This window comes from Sardina pilchardus, chromosome 22 (genome assembly GCF_963854185.1).
Source record: "Sardina pilchardus chromosome 22, fSarPil1.1, whole genome shotgun sequence".
Lineage (NCBI taxonomy): Eukaryota > Metazoa > Chordata > Actinopteri > Clupeiformes > Clupeidae > Sardina > Sardina pilchardus.
This window is the reverse complement of record NC_085015.1, coordinates 885,622-909,781: the sequence shown is the minus strand read 5'-3', so window position 1 is coordinate 909,781 and position 24,160 is coordinate 885,622. Positions and strand designations below refer to the sequence as shown.

Below are 24,160 nucleotides of genomic sequence, written 5' to 3'. Positions count from 1 at the left end.
AGCCAACAGCCCTCAGGCAGCAGGTTAACGGGGCTAGCACATATGGGAACATTCTTCACAGTGTGTTCACTGTGTGTGTGTGTGTGTGTGTGTGTGTGCGTGTGCGTGTGTGTGAGTATGTGTTTGTATTCCTCACAGATGTTTGTCGGTGGGCGTGTGTGTGTTTGTGGTGTGTGACAGGTACAGGTGTAAGTGGGTGTGTCAGCACAGGTGTATTATAAATGCTGGAGCTGCACCTCTGCACACACACACACACACACCATGGCATCAATACCAGGAGCTATCAGAGTCCTTACAGCAGTCCTTCTACTGGCCAGAGGTAAGACACACACACACACACACACACACGCACACACAGTTATTATTAGTATATAGAACTGTCGGCATGAGATGAGTTATGATCGGCTAATTAAGTCACGACACTGGCATTGGCAGTGTTGGGGAGTAACGCATTATTACATGTACTGTAATTGAGTTACGTAATTTAATTACAAAATAAATGTAACAGTAATATATTACAGTTACTGTAGAAAATGTTGTAATTCAATTATAGGTGCTTTTGAAATTTTTCAAAATTACAATTTGAATTACATCTCAATACTGTCAGCAAAACCTTGCAAAGAATATTGTATGTAAAAAGAACGGTTTCCCTCCACAGCCATAGTTTGATACGGGACCTTCTGATAGGCTCTATCACGTATACTGCGCCATCAGCGTAGGCCTACATGTCTGCCTGTAAATGTGTTATGATTATCATTATATTATCCTCACAAAAAATGTTATGCTAATTCATGTATTGAATGCCCTTGCTGCCTTGTGCGCTTGTACAGAACTGCTCGGCAGTCTGTAGACCAAGGCCGAAATCTTCGCATGCATTTGGGGACTATAGCTTATATATCATTAAAAAATCAGAAAAAGTAATCAAAAAGTAATCAAAAGTAATTAGGTACGTTACTCAGAAAAAGTAATTCAAATAGTTACACTACTATTACATTTTAAACAGGGTAACTTGTAACTGTAACACATTACATTTCTAAAGTACCCTCCCAACACTGGGCATTGGTTGCCATGGTTTCCTGAGGCTTTAATCTCTCTGTCTGGGCTGGCAGTGGACTTTTTCACCATATTCTGATTTTTCACCATTATTCTAAATGTTCACAATATTCTGATTTTTCGAGATGCACCTGTACGTCTGCACTGTATTGATGCTTCAAAGGAGTAAATGTAGATTAACATCAACATAACCACACATTTTACTGAGAAACTTGAATGTATCATTATGTGTGTGTGTGTGTGTGTGTGTGTGTGTGTGTGTGTGTGTGTACAGTAGGTGTGTGTGTGTGTGTGTGTGTGTGTGTGTGTGTGTGTGTGTGTGTGTGTGTGTGTGTGTACATTCTTAAGTATGTGTTCACTTGTTTCCTTATTCAGCAGCCAAAGGTGGAAAAATCCAGTTTCAGTAAAAGTAAAAGTCCTACCACATATCTGTGCCAACCACTCATTTAAACCAGCTGATTCTAATGAGCACATCAACTCTTCAGCTAGATAGAGCTGGAGCGGTAGATACAACAGAGTGGCGACACTCCCATAGACCTCCATAGGAAAACATGGCAGCGCTTTTTCCAGGCTATCTCCTCGTTATGGGACTTTTGGAACTATTTACTGCCAATCTCTTGGTCAGTAGTCAATGAGTTAATTGATTACACTTTCCAGCATCCAGAACTACATCCCACCCTCCTGCGACTCAGCCATTCAGCGCAGGTTTTTTGGAACTTTTGATTGTGTGGCGGCAACATCAAAGAGTGTCGCAACTCTCTCTCTCTATGGCTCTGGGTAGAGCAGCTAATTGAGGAGATCACCGGTGATAAGTGCACAGGTCCAATACATGATGGTGTAGTATGGTGGTGTAGTATGGTGGTGTAGTATGGTGGTGTAGTGTGGTGGTGTAGTATGGTGGTGTAGTGTGGTGGTGATAAGTGCACAGGTCCAATACATGATGGTGTAGTATGGTGGTGTAGTATGGTGGTGTAGTATAGTGCTAAAGTGTGGTGGTGTAGTATGGTGATGATAAGTGCACAGGTCCAATACATGATCAGACTTTTACTCACTGAAACTGGATTTTTCCACCTCTGTCAGCAACTCAACAAAGCCTCAGCCCCCATCTAAGACAAAGTATGTGGTGTGTGAGTGTGTGTGTGTGTGTGTGTGTGTGTGTGTGTGTGAGAGAGAGAGAGAGAGAGTGCGCATTCTTATTTACCTGTTCACTTGTTTCCTGATTCAAAGACTCAACAAAGCCTCAGGCAGTGCATCTCTGTGTGTGTGTGTGTGTGTGTGTGTGTTCAATTGTTTCCTGATTCATTCTTATTTACCTGTTCACTTGTTTCCTGATTCAAAGACTCAACAAAGCCTCAGGCAGTGCATCCGTGTGTGTGTGTGTGTGTGTGTGTGTATGTGTGTGTGTGTGTGTTCACTTGAATCCTGACTCAGACACCCAAGAAAGCCTCAGGGGTGGGATGTGTTTCTGGAGGCTGGAGGGTGTAATACAGGGTGACCACAACCTGACAGCCATAGGTTACTGTATGGAGAATGATGTCTTTGTCTTCACAACCTGGCAACCATACTGTAGGTTATAGGGAATGATGTCTTTCTCTTCAGCAATGCTGTAGCGCAGTTTAACCGTTAAAACGAGGTAGTGTTTACCACTGTAAGGTGGGCTGCAAATGGACTGCTGCGATTGACTGACACACGCTCACACACACACACACACACACACACACACACACACACACACACACACACACACACACACACACATACACACACACACACACATTTTCGAAATCATACGCCGGACGCTTTATGCTAGTCTTCTTACATGGGTTTAGGTAATGATCAGGCTATAATCACTGTAATAGTGGTTGGTGTAAACCGGAACATGCTAGCGTCCCAACAGGCTTTTGGACTATAATGAAACCACGCTCTAATAGATAGCGTCCCAACAGGCTTTTGGACTATAATGAAACCACGCTCTAATAGATAGCGTCCCAACAGGCTTTTGGACTATAATGAAACCACGCTCTAATAGATAGCGTCCCAACAGGCTTTTGGACTATAATGAAACCACGCTCTAATAGATAGCGTCCCAACAGGCTTTTGGACTATAATGAAACCACGCTCTAATAGATAGCGCCCCAACAGGCTTTTGGACTATAATGAAACCACGCTCTAATAGATAGCGTCCCAACAGGCTTTTGGACTATAATGAAACCACGCTCTAATAGATAGCGTCCCAACAGGCTTTTGGACTATAATGAAACCACGCTCTAATAGATAGCGTCCCAACAGGCTTTTGGACTATAATGAAACCACGCTCTAATAGATAGCGTCCCAACAGGCTTTTGGACTATAATGAAACCACGCTCTAATAGATAGCGTCCCAACAGGCTTTTGGACTATAATGAAACCACGCTCTAATAGATAGCGTCCCAACAGGCTTTTGGACTATAATGAAACCACGCTCTAATAGATAGCGTCCCAACAGGCTTTTGGACTATAATGAAACCACGCTCTAATAGATAGCGTCCCAACAGGCTTTTGGACTATAATGAAACCACGCTTTAATAGATAGCGTCCCAACAGGCTTTTGGACTATAATGAAACCACGCTTTAATAGATAGCGTCCCAACAGGCTTTTGGACTATAATGAAACCACGCTTTAATAGATAGCGTCCCAACAGGCTTTTGGACTATAATGAAACCAAGCTTTAATAGATAGCGTCCCAACAGGCTTTAACAGTGGTTGGTGTATACCGGGACATGTTAGCGTCCTGACAGGCTTTTGGACTATAATGAAACCAAGCTTTAATAGATAGCGTCCCAACAGGTTAATAGTGGTTGGTGTATACCGGGACATGTTAGCGTCCTGACAGGCTTTTGGACTATAATGAAACCACGCTCTAATAGATAGCGTCCCAACAGGCTTTTGGACTATAATGAAAACACGCTTTAATAGCTAGCGTCCCAACAGGCTTTTGGACTATAATGAAACCACGCTTTAATAGATAGCGTCCCAACAGGTTAATAGTGGTTGGTGTATACCGGGACATGTTAGCGTCCTGACAGGCTTTTGGACTATAATGAAAACACACTTTAATAGATAGCGTCCCAACAGGTTATTAGTGGTTGGTGTAAACCGTGACATGTTAGCGTCCTGACAGGTTAATAGTGGTTGGTGTCAACCGGGACAAGTTAGGCTGCTTTCAGACTGCCAGCCAAAATCCGATTTTTAGCCCATTCAGATTGGAATTGGATGTCGCTTTTGAAGTCTGAACAGTGACAGGTGACATTCATGCATTCAATGAACGCTCATATAGCCTAGTTATATGGCTCTATGTTTAATCACATCGAATTAGCAAGTATTTCCTCCTGATGACAGAAACGTTTGTTTTCGTTGCTACAGCAACCTGTCGGATCTATTACTAATGTTGTGAACACTTGCTAAAAGCAGTGTGGACAGTCAGCCCTAAAAATCGGATATGAGAAGGAATCAGATTTGAATCAGATTTGAATCGGATATGAGAAGGAATCAGATTTGAATCAGATTTGAATCGGATATGAGAAGGAATCAGATTTGAATCAGATTTGAATCGGATATGAGAAGGAATCAGATTTGAATCAGATTTGAATCGGATATGAGAAGGAATCAGATTTGAATCAGATTTGAATCGGATATGAGAAGGAATCAGATTTTAATCCGATTTGAATCGGATATGAGAAGGAATCAGATTTGAATCAGATTCGTCTGCAGTCTGAACGCAGCCTTAGCGCTCTCACGGTTAAACCGGGACGTCTGGTCACCCTACTGTATTCTAGTAACTCATTGACCATGTGATTGGACATTTTCAGTCACAACACTCCCGTAATCCAGAAACTGGCATAGAAGTGGCATGCTGCCATCTTAATCCAGAAACTGGCATAGAAAAGTCGCCAGTTGCTTTTCCCAGTCTTTCTGAGCTAATCAGCGGAGTGTAGGCTGATAGGCTGAACTGTAATATTAGCTGATTGGCTGATTCTGAGTGTTCCATTGTTTGATTGGCTGATTCTGAGTGCTGCATTGTTTGATTGGCTGATTCTGAGTGTTCCGTTGTTTGATTGGCTGATTCTGAGTGTTCCATTGTTTGATTAGCTGATTTGTAGCGCTGCATTGTTTGATTGGCTGATTCTGAGTGTTCCATTGTTTGATTGGCTGATTCTTAGCGCTGCATTGTTTGATTGGCTGATTCTGAGTGTTCCATGGTTTGATTGGCTGATTCTGATCCCTTTGTTTTTCAGGATCCCTCTCACAGCTAAATGGTGAGTTACACACACACGCACACACACACTCATATACACTCATACACCCACACCCACACACTCATACACACACACACACAAATGTAAACACACATGCAAACACACACACACACACACACACACACACACACACACACACACACACACACATATGCCAACACTGAGTGATTCCTCTCCTTCTGTCCAGTGTGTGGTCAGGCTCCTCTTAACACACGTAACACGCGTATTGTGGGCGGAGAAAACGCACCGGTGGGGGCGTGGCCATGGCAGGTCAGTCTGCACCGTGGACGCCACTTCTGCGGAGGGTCCCTCATCAACAGCAACTGGGTTCTGAGCGCCGCCCACTGCTTTTCCAGGTGAGTGTGTGTGTGTGTGTGAGTGTGCTTACTGCAGTAGTGCAGCGGAGCAGCTTACTGAGTGCTTTACATGAGAGCAGTATTTTGAAGTGTGACTGGGAGCCCATAGCGGTTGTGGAGGTTAGGGCAGAGACATTTTATAAAGCGAGATGACTCATAAGAGGGTAAAGGTCAGGGGTGATGTAGAGGTCAGGGGTGATGTAGAGGTTGTAGAGGTCAGGGGTGTTGTAGAGGTCAGGGGTGATGTAGAGGTTGTAGAGGTCAGGGGTGATGTAGAGGTTGTAGAGGTCAGGGGTGATGTAGAGGTTGTAAAGGTCAGGGGTGATGTAGAGGTCAGGGGTGATGTAGAGGTTAGGGGTGATGTAGAGGTCAGGGGTGATGTAGAGGTCAGGGGTGATGTAGAGGTCAGGGGTGATGTAGAGGTCAAGGGTGATGTAGAGGTCAGGGGTGATGTAGAGGTTGTAGAGGTCAGGGGTGATGTAGAGGTCAGGGGTGATGTAGAGGTCAAGGGTGAAGTGGTCGTAACTGCGGGTGGAGGTGAGAAAGCCGGCATCTGAGTTCTGGATCATTCTGGATAGGAGTTAATTATGTTCACGTTAATGTATATGATGTGAGGTGTTTATGATTCCATTTATGTGTATGAGTATGGGTTGTTTATGTGTATGTTTATAATCATGATGTGAGTTTATGTGTATGTTTATGTGTGTTTATATGTATGATATGAGTTGTTTACTGGTGGACATATATGATGTATGATGAGTTGTATGTGTGTTTGCATGTATGATGAGTTGTTTATGTTTTCCTTTATGTGTGTTTATATGTATGATATGAGTTGTTTATGTTTTTCTTTATGTGTGTTTATATTTATGATATGAGTTGTTTACTGGTTGACGACTCCCCCTCTCCCTCATATTTATGATATGAGTTGTTTATGTGTACGTTTATGTGTGTTTATATGTATGATGAGTTGTTTATGTTTTCCTTTATGTGTGTTTATATGTATGATGAGTTGTTTATGTGTACCTTTATCTGTGTTTATATTTATGATATGAGTTGTTTACTGGTTGACGACTCCCCCTCTCCCTCTGTAGCACCAGCACCTCCGGCCTGGTCGTCTTCCTCGGACGGCAGACTCAGGAGGGCAGCAACGCCAACGAGGTCTCCAGGAGCGCCGCTCAGGTCATCAGACATCCTGATTACAACAGTGGAACCAACGATAACGACATCGCCCTCCTCCGCCTGTCCTCCCCCGTCACCTTCACTGACTTCATCCGCCCCGTCTGCCTTGCAGCAGCCAGCAGCACCTTCAACAGGGGCACTGACAGCTTTGTGACAGGCTGGGGTGACATTAATTCAGGAGGTGAGCACACGCACACACACATGCACACACACTCAACACACACACACACACACACACACACACACATACTTCATCCCTGCTGTGGAGCCTTGCTGTGGATGTATGGCGTCTCTGTGGCATAATGTGATTGGTTGCTGTCTCTCTTAGTGTCCCTCCCCTCACCCCAGACGCTACAGGAAGTGGAGGTGCCCGTCGTGGGAAACAGGAACTGCTTCTGCCAGTACAGAGGGCAGGGCTCGACCATCACTGACAACATGATCTGCTCTGGGGCAGAGGAGGGCGGCAGGGACTCCTGTCAGGTGATCATGTGACTGTTTACCTGTGTCACTCAGGTGATCATGTGACTGGGTTTTTGGCATTATGGGATGGTAACACTAGTCTGTTCTGACCCGTTTCCAGGGAGACTCTGGAGGTCCGATGGTCAGTAAGCAGGGTTCGGTGTGGGTCCAGTCCGGCGTGGTGAGTTTCGGTATCGGCTGTGCTCTGGCGCAGTTCCCGGGGGTGTATGCGCGCGTGTCCCAGTACGAGAGCTGGATCAACTCCCAGATCACCAGCAACCAGCCGGGATTCGTCACCTTCAGGTCCAATGGGACCGACTCGGACCTGAGTGCCACCTGTACTGGTCTGCCACCCGTCACCACCACCACAACCACCACCACCACCACCATACCCACAACTACCACACCACGTAAGTCATGCCACCCGCCGCCATACAACCCTTACACCAACCACCACCACAACCATCACCACCACCACCACCACCATCACAACCACTACAAACACCATCACAACCACCACCACCACCACAACCACCATCACCACCACCACCATACCCACAACTACTACACCACGTAAGTCATGCCACCCGCCACCATACAACCCTTACACCAACCATAACCACCACCACAACCACCATCACCACCACCACCACCACAACCACCACCACCACCACCATCACAACCACTACAAACACCATCACAACCACCACCACCACCACAACCACCATCACCACCATCACAACCACCACAAACACCATCATAACCACCACCATAACCACCACCATCACAACCACCACCACAACCACCACAAACACCATCACAACCACCACCACCATCACAAAGACCATAGCTACCTCCAATAGTGCATATGCATATTTAAACAGTGTGCCTTTTATGTTAAGTTGTCCTTGATTTTTCTTCTTCTACATATGGGGGTACACTACATATGTAAGGGCTTCTCCTACAGTAGGGTGCGCTACTGTACATACCTGAAGGGCGTATTATTTTTCATTTGTGGCTGTGTTTTAATTGTTTAGTACAAGACAACAGTCTCATAAATCTCCTGAGTGTGTGTGTTTCAGAGGTCTAGACACGACCGCTAGTTTAGCGCCATCTATTGTAACAGTGCTGTAGTGACCGCTAGCGCCATCTATTGTAACAGTGCTGTAGTGACCGCTAGCGCCATCTATTGTAACAGTGCTGTAGTGAGCGCTAGTCTAGCGCCATCTATTGTAACAGTGCTGTAGTGACCGCTAGTCTAGCGCCATCTATTGTAACAGTGCTGTAGTGACCGCTAGCGCCATCTATTGTAACAGTGCTGTAGTGAGCGTTGGAGCCATCTATTGTAACAGTGCTGTAGTGAGCGCTGGGGCCATCTATTGTAACAGTGGTGTAGTGACCGCTAGCGCCATCTATTGTAACAGTGCTGTAGTGACCGCTAGCACCATCTATTGTAACAGTGCTACTAGCGCCATCTATTGTAACAGTGCTGTAGTGACCGCTAGCACCATCTATTGTAACAGTGCTACTAGCGCCATCTATTGTAACAGTGCTGTAGTGACCGCTAGCGCCATCTATTGTAACAGTGCTGTAGTGAGCGCTGGGGCCATCTATTGTAACAGTGCTGTAGTGACCGCTGGTCTAGCGCCATCTATTGTAACAGTGCTGTAGTGACCGCTGGGGCCATCTATTGTAACAGTGCTGTAGCGAGCGTTGGAGCCATCTATTGTAACAGTGCTGTAGTGACCGCTGGTCTAGCGCCATCTATTGTAACAGTGCTGTAGTGACCGCTGGTCTAGCGCCATCTATTGTAACAGTGCTGTAGTGACCGCTGGTCTAGCGCCATCTATTGTAACAGTGCTGTAGTGACCGCTGGGGCCATCTACAGTATTGTCACAGTGCTGTAGTGAGCGCTAGCGCCATCTATTGTAACAGTGCTGTAGTGAGCGCTAGCGCCATCTACAGTATTGTCACACTGCTGTAGCAGTGTGAGTTATGAGGAACACAGGAAGGGAACGTGTGAACATTTATGAGCAAAACACAACCTGATCAGCCAGTCCAACGACTTTCAGAAGCCGAGAAGTGGCATCTGTGTGTGTGTGTGTGTGTGTGTGTGTGTGTGTGTGTGTGTGTGTGTGTGTGTGTAGCTTAGCAGACATGTTGGACGTGCTGCTATGCAAGCAGACTATTATAAGTATGCACAGACACACACGTAGAGTGCAGACAGGTCAGGTGGTAGGAAACAGCCATAAGCCTCTAGCACACACACACGTAGAGTGTAGACAGGTCAGGTGGAGGGTTTGTCTACTGTCTACTACACACACACACACACACACACACACACTTCTCACGCCGAGTATTCTCACGCTGTCTACTACACACTGTAAGCTGGAAAAATATACAAAAATATATATTCGCATTCTGTCTATGTCCGGCGCTTCAATGAGGTTGAATTGGACTGTAATTAAGATATCTGAGAAGTTAGATGGTACAGTTTTTCTCAAATGCTAAACACATTTCACAAACGTTTCCTTCATGTTCCCCAATGTCTCAACACAATACCCTTTTCTAAAGCTAAATAAGCACAACCACACCTTCTCACTTCAAAACTCAAACTTTCACACCAAAAGAGCAGCTCGAAGCTTTCAAAAATGTAAACACTATAAACATCATTACACACTACAGCAAAACAATTGAAAACACAATGCTCAATTTGTGAGAAGGTTCTTTGTTTCATAACTGCCAATGCATGCCAATTTTAAAAACTTTAGAGTAAAGGATCTTCTTAGATCTCTGCAGAGGTTTAGGTATTTGAAGAGTTCTTTTCCAAAACGCTATATCCACCATTTTACTAATGAATTTTCATAAATATATTTTTTACATTTTGTTTTTCAAGTAATCTCAGTGAAACTGTATTGGGTTATGTTTAGTTACAGTAATATATCTTTACTCAATAAAAACAAAACAACTGCATTTTTATTACCTGAAACACACAATTACTGTAAATACAGTAACATGATTTGTTACAGTACAGTAATGTCTATAAAATGGATTTATAGCGTTTTGGAGAAGAGCTCTTCATTTAGAGTTGTGAGTTTCATATGAAAAGTACAGAAAATTCACACACTAGAAGTACACACTATACTGTAACACAACTCAATGCTAAAAAACAGAATCTATTGCACACAACAGTACACAACAGAAAACGTGATCAGGGTGTTAAGTTCTTTTATTTTCTTCATTCAAACCACACACACACACACACACCACTGTCACTATGCGCATTAGCAACAAGTGTCTTCATTTTTGAGTCGTTGTGTGTAATGAATGACGCCAGGTGTGTTCATTGTGTTCAGTTATTGCTGACTGAGGCAAGCATTTTGCATCACATGAGCTTTCATTTGAGAATATGTTTTGCAACATGTGTTTTAGCAAGGAAAAATGTGCTTAGATTTATGAGAACGGAGGATTGTGTTTTGTGAATTGTGTCTTCATGTGAAATGTGTTTATGGTATTGAAAAATTGAGGCTAGATTTAGTAAATGTGTTTAGACAACTGGTCATTTGGTTTAGACGATTGGCTTTTGTGTTTTAGCATTTGAGAAAAACTGTAATTTAAAAGAAAACCACGATTTATCTGACTCCATAAGATAAGAATATTGTACCTCTAATAAATTACCAAATAACTAGTTTGTTAGCTATGGCAGAGAATGGCATGGCACACTAGACTTTAGAGATATGCAAACTGCGCGAGGAAAATTAATCATTTATTAGGCCTTGAGCCTTTGAATGTAAGAGTGAAGTAATATCAGTAATTATGCTTAAACAAAGGAACAAAAGGAGAAAGTAAACTTCACCTCAAAACAAACAGAAGCCTAAACTTGAACTTGAACCTTAAAGGAGTCCTAGAATTCAAAACCACATTCACCTTGTTCCTGTTGAATTTAGGCTGCGAGAAGTGTCCAAAGGACAACACCAAAGACTTTACCGCGTCCCCCGCCTGCTTTCGTATGCAAATTGGGAAATAGAAACAGCCGTGTTGAAATGCTCCAATCTGAACAGAGCTCAGATAACACGTAATAGGCGCCCATCCCCCTTTAGATACACCCCCTCTCATTTGCATACCTTCGATTAATAATTCTTGTTAAACTGCTCTTACGATGCTAGTATCTAGATATGTGGTCTATGGCAGAGACGTTGTAATGCTAGCGTTATTACAGCTAACTTTGGAGAGTTACTATACTAAGAAATGTACTGATAAAACTTACCAATCTAACACATTCATTCTGTTGGGGAATCTGCTGCACTTCATCTTCGTCAGAACCTTCTTCTGACTCGGTTTATACATGTACGGCTGTATTCCTTATTTAAATCCATTGTTGATAGCTTTATCAAAGACTTTGGCTTTATTTACCAGCAGTAAACGTAGTTTCACTTTGCTCTAGCTTCAGACCGGTGGATTGAGCCAATCAACTTTCAGGACATATCGGCCAATAGACCAATCAGCGCGCATCTCATTTGAATATTCATGAACTTGCTGAGTGGGCGGGAAAAACAAACTGTTTCATTGCAAGGCATATTTATGACCTTGTATTAGGCGATCTAGCAGTGCTCCTGGGGCGTTTTCAGCCCCACAAATTTACATATGACATTATTTAGGCTCAAAGATCAATTTGTAATGGTCAAAAAATGCGTTCTATGACTCCTTTAACAAGTTACAATGCTACATACACCAGATAAAACAATGTATCAAATAATGAAAATAACAAACCATAAAGAAACCAAAAGATAGAGAGAGAAAGGGAGAGAGAGAGAGAGAGAGAGAGAGAGAGAGAGAGAGAGAGAGTGGACAGGAGATCAGAGTGACCTCTTGCCCAGAGCCAAGAGAGAGAAAAGAGCCAGAGGTGAGAAAAATCTCAACCTTTGTCATCACGCAGGTCAGGTGTGGGTGTGTCCATCACCTAAAGTTCTCCAGTGTAGTTCTATTTTGTACAACTATGTATAAATACATTAGATTGCAATGAAACCATGATCAGGCTGTTGCCCATATTACAAGTATTAATTTAAGACCAAACGTGAATGTATTACATTCACAACATACATTTACAGATTTCACAGGTGACCCTCTCCACTGTTAGGCTATGTATGTGGGAAAGACAGGCAAGGCTTTGTGGGGTGCCTAGCCAGAGCCAGCTAGGATAACAATGAGCTATCAGAAGCTCACACAGTGTAAATTAGCAACAAAAGGCATTCAGGTCAAATCTGCCTCAAAGGAATGTGAAAATCTGGCCTTACAACACACACACACACACTTCTCCACCGGCTGTTCTAACGTTGTCTACTACACACACACACACACACACACACACACTTCTCACACCGAGTATTCTCACACTGTCTACTACACACACACACACACACACACACACACTTCTCACGCCGGCTGTTCTAACGCTGTCTAGAACACACACACACACACACACACACCGGCTGTTCTCACACTGTCTACTACACAAACACACACACACACACACACTTCTCACGCTGAGTATTCTCACACTGTCTACTACACACACACTTCTCACACCGGCTGTTCTAACGCTGTCTACTACACACACACACACACACTTCTCACGTTGTCTACTACACACACACATACACACAGACACACACACACACACACACACACTTGTCACGCTACTACTTCTACTACTCCATCATGGGTTCCTTTCGGTTCTTTTCTGCCCAGAGGCACTGGTCAGGATATCCGAATCCGAAGTATGGTGTGTGTGTGTGTGTGTGTGTGTGTGTGTGCATTTCCTAATAAAGCAGAACTTAACTCTGTCTTTTTCCACTTATGTCTGTATTGTGTGTGTAAATGTCCTATCTGTGTGTGTGTGTGTGTGTGTGTCTCTCTGTCTGTGTCCCGTATGTGTGTGTCACCCTAGCGGTGGTGTGTGGACAGGCGGCTCTGAACTCGCGTCTGATTGGTGGGTCGGATGTGGCGGCGGGGGTGTGGCCCTGGATGGCGAGTCTGCACAGTAATGAAAGCGGGGCGCACGTGTGTGGAGGAACTCTGGTCGGGGAGGACCTCGTGCTCACATCAGCCAACTGCTTCTCTAGGTAGGAGTGTCCCCTACACACACACACACACACCATGGACTCTCTCGAGATAAAAAAACAAAGCACTGAGCTACATAATCTATTAGAATAGGCCATATATGAATATATACAGTCATGGTTGAAATTGTTGGCACCCCATGCTAAAGTTGACTAAAAAGAGGAATATAAAATCATTTTTTGGAAATTGATTTTAATGGCTTAAGTAATAAAATTAGGAAAAATCCAACCTTTAAGGACACACCAATTTTCTTTGTGAATGAATAATGTATCATAAATAAATAAATGTTCTTCCCAAAATACTGGGGTCAAAAATATTGGCACCCCTATGTAACCCTATGGGAATTTAACACATAGGGTTAGGCAGTTTTTTATTTTAAAGGACACTTATTTCATGGATCCAGGATACTATGCATCCTGATAAAGTTCCCTTGGTCTTTAGAACTAAAATTGACCCACATCATCACACACCCTTCACCATACCTAGAGATAGGCATGGGCTCCGTTCGAATCGGGAAAAACTGCTGCCTTCTAAGATATCTAACTAGAGAGCAAGGCAGCGAAGGCCGTTCGAAACCGAAAAAACGATTTTCGCTGCCTTCTAAGATATCTTAGAATTCCTGAATAACGGTCAATTTTGAAGGCAGCTTCGATGTACACTTCAAGCTCCCTTCTACCCATAATCCTTAGCGGCCACGTCTGAATCTCTGTGTAAACAAAACAAACATGGCTGCCGATATCGGTAAACGACTGCCGAATCTGTTGAAATGTCATTTGTGTGCAGGGCCGGCCATTGCCCATTGGCTGCCCTAGGCGATACTGAGATTTTGCCCCCCCGTATTTATTAAATACTGTTATGTAAATACATAAATTCTGCTCACTTTCAGTCAGAGATTAGGGCCAGCACTATGCCTAAAATATATGTATGTCTCCAAAACATTCCTCACCTGTTTTCCAGACATGCATGAAAACAATTAAAACTCACAGCCATAGGTTATTTAGAATCATGACTGTAACCGTCAGATAGGCCTCTGTTTGAAGATTTGGAATAATTAATTTGAAATGTAATATGCTAAAGAATTCTGATGTTTTCTAATTTTATTTCATGTCAGGATATAAGGTGTAACTTTAGTTAGTGTGATTACACTGTAGGCCCTAGGTGACATGTTGTTTAATCAGGTGCATGTCATTTTAAGACGTTTTAGTTTTTGGTTAAGAACGTGATTGAATATTATGCACGGCATGAGATGTTAGGAGTTCCACGTTTTTTCTGGCCGTGTTGGTCGTGTCAATTGTATGAGTATGAACTGGGCTGTGTTACAATAAACATTAACATTAACTGGAAGACAATACTTTTTATAAGAACACGCTTCAGCCATAAGACTCCTATTAGATAAGTTTTGTTTATTGAAACCGGACCTACAATGACTTTCTCTTCAGCATTGTAGTAACGTATAGCTAAACGTTAAAACGAGGCAGATATGACATTGCAACAATGTTTACCAATGTAACATTGCAAAGATTATGCAGACTGTTACGATGGACTGACACACGCTCACACACACATTAGCCTGTCGAAATTATACGCCGGACGAGTCTTTCTACATGGGTTTAGTTATTGGGCTATAATTAATGAGACCACACTTTTGTTACAATTGAAGACGCTAGCTCCGCTTTGCAGGCTACTTTGTAACGATTTTCTGTTTCCAGCGTTTCTTATTTTTTCATCAATGTTGTTAAAAGAAAGAAAGATGCTTTAGGGCGCCCTCCAACCAATTGGCGCCCTAGGCGGTCGCCTTGATGGCCTGTAGGAAGAACCGGCCCTGTTTGTGTGACGTTATTTAGCTTGGATTTGTGGAAAGTAGATTGAAAATAAATGATTTACTACCTGGTTATACCATTGTTGTACCCACTAATAACGCCTGGTCTGAGATATTAGCTGCCAGTGAAACTATTTTATACTGTTAGCCTGCTAGCTTACGTAGGCTAATTTAGTTTAACGTCAGGCTTTTGCTAACGTCATACCGTAGTGTTAACCAAAGATTCTAGAGTGCTACGCTCATTTTTAAACGATGCGTTTAATCTAAAGTAATGTCTAGTTAGAGAGCTCTCTATTTAGGGAGGGAGGCAGTAGGCAGCTGCCTTCCGATTCGAACGGAGCCATGGTGTTTTGTTCAGTTTTGTTCAGTTAGCCTATTAGCTTGTTTGATTTGCATTGAGTTCAATGAACATCAAACAGGCTAATAGGCTAACTGAAGAAAACTGAACAAAACACCATGCCTATCTCTAGGTATGGTGAAGGATGTGTGATGATGTGGGTCAATTTTAGTTCTAAAGACCAAGGGAACTTTATCAGGATGCATAGTATCCTGGATCCATGAAATACGTGGCCTTTAAAAATAAAAAACTGCCTGCCCCTATGTTAACCCCATGTGTTAAATTCCCATAGGGTTACATAGGGGTGCCAATATTTTTGACCTCGGTATTTTGGGAAGAACATTTATTTATTTATGATACATTATTCATTCACAAAGAAAATTGGTGTCCTTAAAGGTTGGATTTTTCCTAACTTTATTACTTAATCCATTAAAATCAATTTCCAAAAGATGATTTGATATTCTTCTTTTTAGTCAACTTTAGCATGGGTGCCAACAATTTCAACCATGACTGTAAATACCTTCATAATCCATTAAAATAGAGTCCATATATAAATACATAAATACCTACATAATCTATTAGAAAAGAGTCCATATCTGAATAAATAATCTATTAGAATAGAGCCCATATATGAATGAATAATCTATTAGAATAGAGTCCATATATAAATATATAAATACCTGCATAATCCATTAGAATAGAGCCCATATATGAATATATAAATACCTACATAATCCATTAGAATAGAGTCCGTATATGAATATATAAATACCTGCATAATCCATTAGAATAGAGTCCATATATGAATATATAATCTATTAGAATAGAGTTCATATATGAATAAATAATCTATTAGAATAGAGTCCATATATGAATAAATAATCTATTAGAATAGAGTCCATATATGAATATATAATCTATTAGAATAGAGTTCATATATGAATAAATACTCTATTAGAATAGAGTCCATATATGAATAAATAATCTATTAGAATAGAGTCCATATATGAATACATAATCTATTAGAATAAAGCCCATATATAAATACCTATATAATCTATTAGAATAAAGCCCATATATAAATATATAATCTATTAGAATAGAGTCCGTATATAAATATAATATAATCTATTAGAATAGAGCCCATATATAAATATATAAATACCTGCATAAAACAAACACATCAGAGCAACGTGCAGCCATGTTTGACTGTCTATCTTTAACTCCTCCCCCAGTTCTCCTTTAGCATCTAATTGGACGGTGTTTCTGGGCCGCCAGAGCCAGAGCGGCTCCAACCCCAATGAGGTGTCAGTGGGCGTGGCCAATATCACGCTGAGCAGCCTATCAGGCGATAACGTAGCCATGCTGACGCTGTCCAGTAAGCCCGCCCTCTCCAACTTCATCCAGCCAATCTGCCTGGAGCAGGGCGGGGCCACTATCGCCACGGGAACCACCTGTTGGGTTGCAGGCTGGGGCAACACCACAGGTTAGTGTGTGTGTGTGTGTGTGTGTGTGTGTGTGTGTGTGTGTGTGAGTAAGAACAAGAATGTGTGTATGTGTGTGTGTGTGTGTGTGTGTGTGTGTGTGTGTGTGTGTGTGTGTGTGTGTGTGTGTGAGTAAGAACAAGAATGTGTGTATGTGTGTGTGTGTGTGTGTGTGTGTGTGTGTGTGTGTGTGAGTAAGAAGAAGACTGTGTGTGTGTGTGTGTGTGTGTGTGTGTGTGTGTGTGTGTGTGTGTGAGTAAGAAGAAGACTGTGTGTGTGTGTGTGTGTGTGTGTGTGTGTGAGTAAGAAGAAGACTGTGTGTGTGTGTGTGTGTGTGTGAGTAAGAAGAAGACTGTGTGTGTGTGTGTGTGTGTGTGTGTGTGTGTGTGTGTGTGTGTGTGACTGGATGTTTAGAGGTTGAGAAAATGAGACATTACAGTATGTACAGTATGGGTATTTGTATGATCGCTACCTCCCCTTGACTCTGCCATTTATCTTTCTCTCTGCCCTCTTTCTTCCTCATCCCTCTCTCTCCTCCCCTCTTTCTTCCTCATCCCTCTCTCTCCTCCCCTCTTTCTTCCTCATCCCTCTCTCTCCTCCCCTCTTTCTTCCTCATCCCTCTCTCTCCTCCCCCTCTTTCTTCCTCATCTCTCTCCTCCCTCTATTTCTCATCACTCTCTCCCCCCCTCTACCTCATACCTCTCTCTCTCCTTCTCTCTACCTCATCCCTCTCTCTCTTTCTCTCTCTCTCTCTCTCTCTTTCTCTCTACCTCATCCCTCTCTCTCTCTTTCTCTCTCTCTCTCTCTCTCTCTCTCCCCCCTTTTCCAGGTGAACAGCCTCTTCAGGAGGTGCAGACATCAGTGGTTGCCTGTGGCAACGCATCCTCCTCTACTGATGACATCTGCACCAACACTGTTCAGTTACAACAGGTGAGGAAAAGCACACACACACACACACACACACACACACACTTCTCCTCTCTCTCTCAACACTGTTCAGTTACAACAGGTGAGGAAAAGGACAGACACACACACACACACACACACAGAGAGGCAGTACACACACACACACCCACACACACACACACACACACACACACACACACACACACACTTCTCCTCTCTCTCCAACACTCTTTAGTTAGATGTTAGGTCCCCTCTCTTTCTCTCCATCTCTCTCTCTCTCTCTCTCTCTCTCTCTCTCCAACACTCTTCATAGCTTCACACAGAGAGGGTTAAAGCGGAGCGAGAGGCGCAACCGTTCGATCATTTCCGCGTTCTGTCTTCACAAGGGGGAGGGGGGCTAAATCCCCCTTTAAGCAGACCTGCTAACATTCGAACTGAACTGCTTGCCGATCTGACAGAGATCGATATCCCACTATGACGTCTTTACGACACGCCTCTTTAAGCAGACAGGAACTGTTCGAATGTTGCTTCCATAGAGATGCATTATGTTGCTCTATCTTGTCAGTAATGAAGGATCTTTGCTTCACAGTAGCATAGCTGTGTGTATGTGAGTGCATTGTGTGAGTGCATTATGTGTGTGTATAGCTGTGTGTGTGTGAGTGCATTATGTGTGTATTTGTTTTGAATTCTCACACGTAATGGAATCTTGCTCTGTTGCCAGGGTGATATGGGCGGTCCTCTCATGTGTAAACAGGGGAATTCATGGCTCCAGCTCTCGGTGCTCACCGTCACCTCAAACTCCTCCTCCTCATCATCAAACTCCACCTCCAGAGACCTCGACCAATCAGATCGCGCCTCAGTGCAGGTCTTCGGCCGGACATCTCGTTTCAGCAACTTCCTGTCCAGTTTCCCCTTTCCGTCGACCGTCGCCGCTAGCGACAGCACCACCGCTGCTGCCACTGCCGTCGCCGCCGCCGCCACCACCGCCTCCAGCAGGGGGCAGCACTCGTGCATGGCCCTCCCCCTCCTCTCCCTCCTCCTCCTCACACTCACCCCTCTGCTGGCCTCCCAGCGCTAGCCCTCAGGTCAAAGGTCACGACTACCCACAATCCACTGCTGCACCTGCACCACCTGGTTTAGAACAACAACAACAGCAACAACAACAACAATAACAACTACAACAACAGCAACAACAACAATAACAATAACAACAGCAACAACAACAACAGGAGCAACATCAACAACAGCAACATCAACAACAGCAGCAGCAGCAGCATCAACAACAGCAGCAGAGTGCCTTAGCTGTGGGTCTTTGTCTGATTCATGACTCATGACTCCCATATTGTCTCCTAAACTGTGTACGTCTTCCCACAAACTCCTCCGGAAGACTCTGAGCGCCTTTTCTTTAATCTCTGCACTATATGTCCTGTACTGTCTACGAAACCGCCTGTCTATACCTTGTACACCACATTGCACTTTTCTGTAAATTGCGTAAATTGTGCCGAAGCTCTATGCAGTGCAACAGCCAAATGAAAACAGTAGTGTGTGTGTGCCTAGCTGTATGAAATGAAAACAGTAGTGTGTGTGTGCATAGCTGTATGAAATGGAAACAGTAGTGTGTGTGTACCTAGCTGTGTGAAATGGCATTGATCAGGGATACATTCTGTGATGTAAGCACATTCTGTGATGTAAGCACTGCCAGGGTCATACTGTAGGCGTGGCATGGCGAGTAGCATGTAATGTGCAAATGTAGTTTCAGTCATCAGCCACAAACTCACTGCATCTCTCAGAGTGTTCAGTCATCTGCCATGAGCTCACTGCATCTCTCAGAGTGTTCAGTCATCTGCCATGAGCTCACTGCATCTCTCAGAGTGTTCAGTCATCTGCCATGAGCTCACTGCATCTCTCAGAGTGTTCAGTCATCTGCATGCGCTCAGGAGGTGTTCAGTCATCTGCATGCGCTCAGGAGGTGTTCAGTCATCTGCATGCGCTCAGGAGGTGTTCAGTCATCTGCATGCGCTCAGGAGGTGTTCAGTCATCTGCATGCGCTCAGGAGGTGTTCAGTCATCTGCATGCGCTCAGGAGGTGTTCAGTCATCTGCATCTCTCAGGAGGTGTTCAGTCATCTGCATGCGCTCAGGAGGTGTTCAGTCATCTGCATGCGCTCAGGAGGTGACTGCACTGCGTCTCTCAGGGTGTTCAGGCTCAATGTGAGCACTTTAAACCACAGCACTAAGAACTGCTATTTATTGCACTGACTGTGTTTCTCTTTAACATGTGCCATGCACTCTCAGCTAGCGTGGGTTTGAGTAAATCATTTATACTGAGAAAACCTTTTATTGAAATTCAAGGCTTGACAGTTTGAGTGGTTATTGTGGTCATTGAATCACCTCAGAATGATCACTTCCTACCTAGAGAGACTACATAGATCACTTCAGAATGATCCAGTCCTACCTAGAGAGACTACATAGATCACTTCAGAATGATCCAGTCCTACCTAGACAGACTACATAGATCACTTCAGAATGCTCCAGTCCTACCTAGAGAGACTACATAGATCACTTCAGAATGTTCCAGTCCTACCTAGAGAGACTACATAGCACCAACATTACATCCCCTTCAGGTTACATCAGACGACCAGGCTCATAACTGCCATGTTTTGTACAATGAATGCCTCAGGGTCACACACACACACACACACACACACACACACACACACACACACACACACACACACACACACACACACACACACACACACACACACACACACACACACACACACACAGCACTTAATTCAGGTGGGCTGAACACACACACACACACACACACACACCCACAGAGCACATAATTCAGGTAGGAGGGCATGATTGACAGCTCCAATAACAAGCTATTTCTGTGCTCAGAATGCCATCAAACCACATTCCTTCCTGACCAGCCTGCAATCAAGACGATCACACAATGCACCAGCTAGGGCCATTAGTAATGTGCCATCTGCATCTGTATAGCCTACTACTGTACACGGGACACTATCTGCTCAGGCCCATTACTGATTGAAGTTAAGCAATGTTATGTGCCCTATACTGACATTAGCAGGTTAATGCAAATATCACACACACACACACACACACACACACACACACACACACACACACACACACACACACACACACACACACACGGAGATGGACAATTAGAGAGGGGGGTGTTACAGTTATTTTATGTTAAATAAGCTAAGCAAGAAAAAAATACAGTAATTTTGTCACCTAAAGTGCACCTACGACAATAGATACTCATTTAAAAACTCACAGAAAAATAAATAACTATCGCTTCGCTGTCCCTAGCATTTAATTAGTGTCTGATGCCAACTAGTGGCCGAGACAGCTCAAACCGCACGTCTTCTTAAGTTTGTCCTTCAGCCTTAGCCGTAGTTAATGTTGCTATGACAATTCCATACTGGCTTGGGCATGAACAGGGAGCTAACTGTTATCGTAGACTACCTTGGCTAGGAAAACTTCGGATCTTCTGATGTGAAGAGAATAGCCTGCTAAATCAACCTGAATGAACAATTGCTAATGCGCGACACTTCAGTTTTACCGTGAGGAATTTCATAAAGGCGAATGGTAATCTGCATCTCTGGTAAATGACGCTAGCGCTGCTATTGTTGGCAACAACAACTTCCATCAGCACGGACGTTACCGCTAGCTATCATTAACAGGATGGGAACTGTTATTTTATCTATCGCTAGAAAACATAACACTGGACTAACGTCACATATCTAACTTAATGTATTGGTACCTCAAATGCAAGTTGAGTGGACTAATTACGCAGCTCCCATTGCATGCACGTTGCCATTAACGTTAACGTTTAAAGTTACCGCTATTACGTTAACGTCATCAGAGCTGTTACAGCGTCGCTAACTGTTTGGGTTAAGTTATATCATCTGGTAGTAGTCAGGGAGCCATGGGGTCAGACCTGGCTTTGTCGGTTAAAGTTTTTTTTTTTGCAGAATCTAGTAGACTAGGGGTACCTCTTTAAGATTTAAGAGGGTGCCCGGTGATATCCCTTGGGCAATTTCGTATATTAAGCCTTTCTTGTCCAATGTGTTGACTATAAGGCGGATATACTACAGGTGAATAGGGTAAAAACATTAACAAGCAGATATCACTATGAAACTTCACCAGTTGATTACTTAGATCAATATGAAAAATAAATGTATTACAAGTTTTCTGAAATGTAATGTTTGAATATGCAAATTAGGTATGATGTAATTAAATATGCGCTGATTTGCATAAACGTAAAAAAATCAAATCTGAACATTGGATAAAGCCAGTTTCAATTTTTTTCTTTTCATTTTGTTGACATAAGAGATGAAAAGTATTTTAGAGAGGGAATTATGGATATCTCATTTAGTTATTCAGTAAATCAGAAAATACTATACCAGCCTTTAAAAAATCCATTTTCGCCATGTTTTTTGGAATAAAATGTCATGTAAATCAGGCTAAGAATAATATATCAACAAACCCCTCTGCAAAAACCTTCTAAACATGGTTAGGTATAAGACTGAAAAGTTTGGTGTATGTAGATGCTTGTGAAGTGGAGATTTTGTTCTCCGAGTGAGAGAGGAAACTCATCCATATCCGCCTTATATTCAACACATTGGACAAGAAAGGCTTAATATACAAAATTGCCCAAGGGATATCACCGGGCACCCTCTTAAATCTTAAAGAGGTACACCTACTCTACTAGATTCAGCAAAAAAAAAAACTTTAACCGACAAAAGTGAAGTGTTCCTTTAAGGTTCTCGTGAGCTTTTGGCAGACTAGACCAGTCACTAAGCCATGGGGTCAGGTTGCAACCAACCCAGGTCAGACCTGGTTTTGTTGGTTAAAGTTTTTTTTTTTGCTGAATCTAGTAGAGTAGGTGTACCTCTTTAAGATTTAAGAGGGTGCCCGGTGATATCCCTTGGGCAATTTTGTATATTAAGCCTTTCTTGTCCAATGTGTTGAATATAAGGCGGATATGGATGAGTTTCCTCTCTCACTCGGAGAACAAAATCTCCACTTCACAAGCATCTACATACACCAAACTTTTCAGTCTTATACCTAACCATGTTTAGAAGGATTTTGCAGAGGGGTTTGTTGATATATGATTCTTAGACTGATTTACATGACATTTTATTCCAAAAAACATGGCGAAAATGGATTTTTTAAAGGCTGGTATAGTATTTTCTGATTTACTGAATAACTAAATGAGATATCCATAATTCCCTCTCTAAAATACTTTTCATCCCTTATGTCAACAAAATGAAAAGAAAAAAATTTAAGCTGGCTTTGTCTAATGTTCAGATTTGATCTTTTTACGTTTATGCAAATCAGCGCATATTTAATTACAGCATACCTAATTTGCATATTCAAACATTAAATTTCAGAAAACTTGTAATACATTTATTTTTCATATTGATCTAAGTAATCAACTGGTGAAGTTTCATAGTGATATCTGCTTGTTAATTTTTTTACCCTATTCACCTGTAGTATATCCGCCTTATAGTCAACACATTGGACAAGAAAGGCTTAATATATGAAATTACCCAAGGGATATCACCGGGCACCCTCTTAAATCTTAAAGAGGTACCCCTAGTCTACTAGATTCTGGAAAAAAAAAAACTTTAACCGACAAAGCCAGGTTCACCTAAATTATGGCATTTGGCTCCCGGACTATAGCTGCTAGAATAACGTGCAAGTTGTTTGGTTAAGTTAACTAGGATCCACCAAGTAATAATATATCTATCTATGATTGTTCCTGCAGTTAGAAAATGGGCAAGATAGATAGTGACTGACTCTTTGACTGACTGTTTCTCTCTCTGACAGACACTGGGAACCATAACGTTAGAGAAATGACGCCCATTACCTTGAGACTTGAAGAGTTTTGGGGTAAACTTAGCTAAATGATGGTGAGTCGTTTTACATTACAACCCCCCCCCCAACAAACCGAGATTTTAATGGCTCCGAAACACTTGCCCGACAGCACGACCTGCCGGCGAAGATAAAATAATACAGCAGATTATTTACGGAAGTGTTTACATGATCAACGCACGTATCTTGTTAGTTTCAAATGACTGCAGAAACAGCTGAAACAGTGATTGGATTACG

General features: G+C 42.8%; 1 protein-coding gene across 1 annotated transcript; it reads left to right on the top strand.

Annotated features, from left to right (window-relative positions):
• The first annotated feature begins 250 nt into the window (after positions 1-250).
• On the top strand, positions 251-20,795 carry LOC134070363 (transmembrane protease serine 9-like). The gene is made up of 10 exons (XM_062526698.1): positions 251-319; positions 5,329-5,349; positions 5,537-5,705; positions 6,797-7,065; positions 7,213-7,364; positions 7,465-7,753; positions 13,291-13,465; positions 16,855-17,105; positions 17,933-18,033; positions 18,731-20,795. The coding sequence occupies exons 1-10, from the start codon at positions 262-264 to the stop codon at positions 19,085-19,087; spliced, it is 1,842 nt and encodes a 613-aa protein (XP_062382682.1). The 5' UTR covers positions 251-261; the 3' UTR covers positions 19,088-20,795.
• Positions 20,796-24,160: the final 3,365 nt, after the last annotated feature.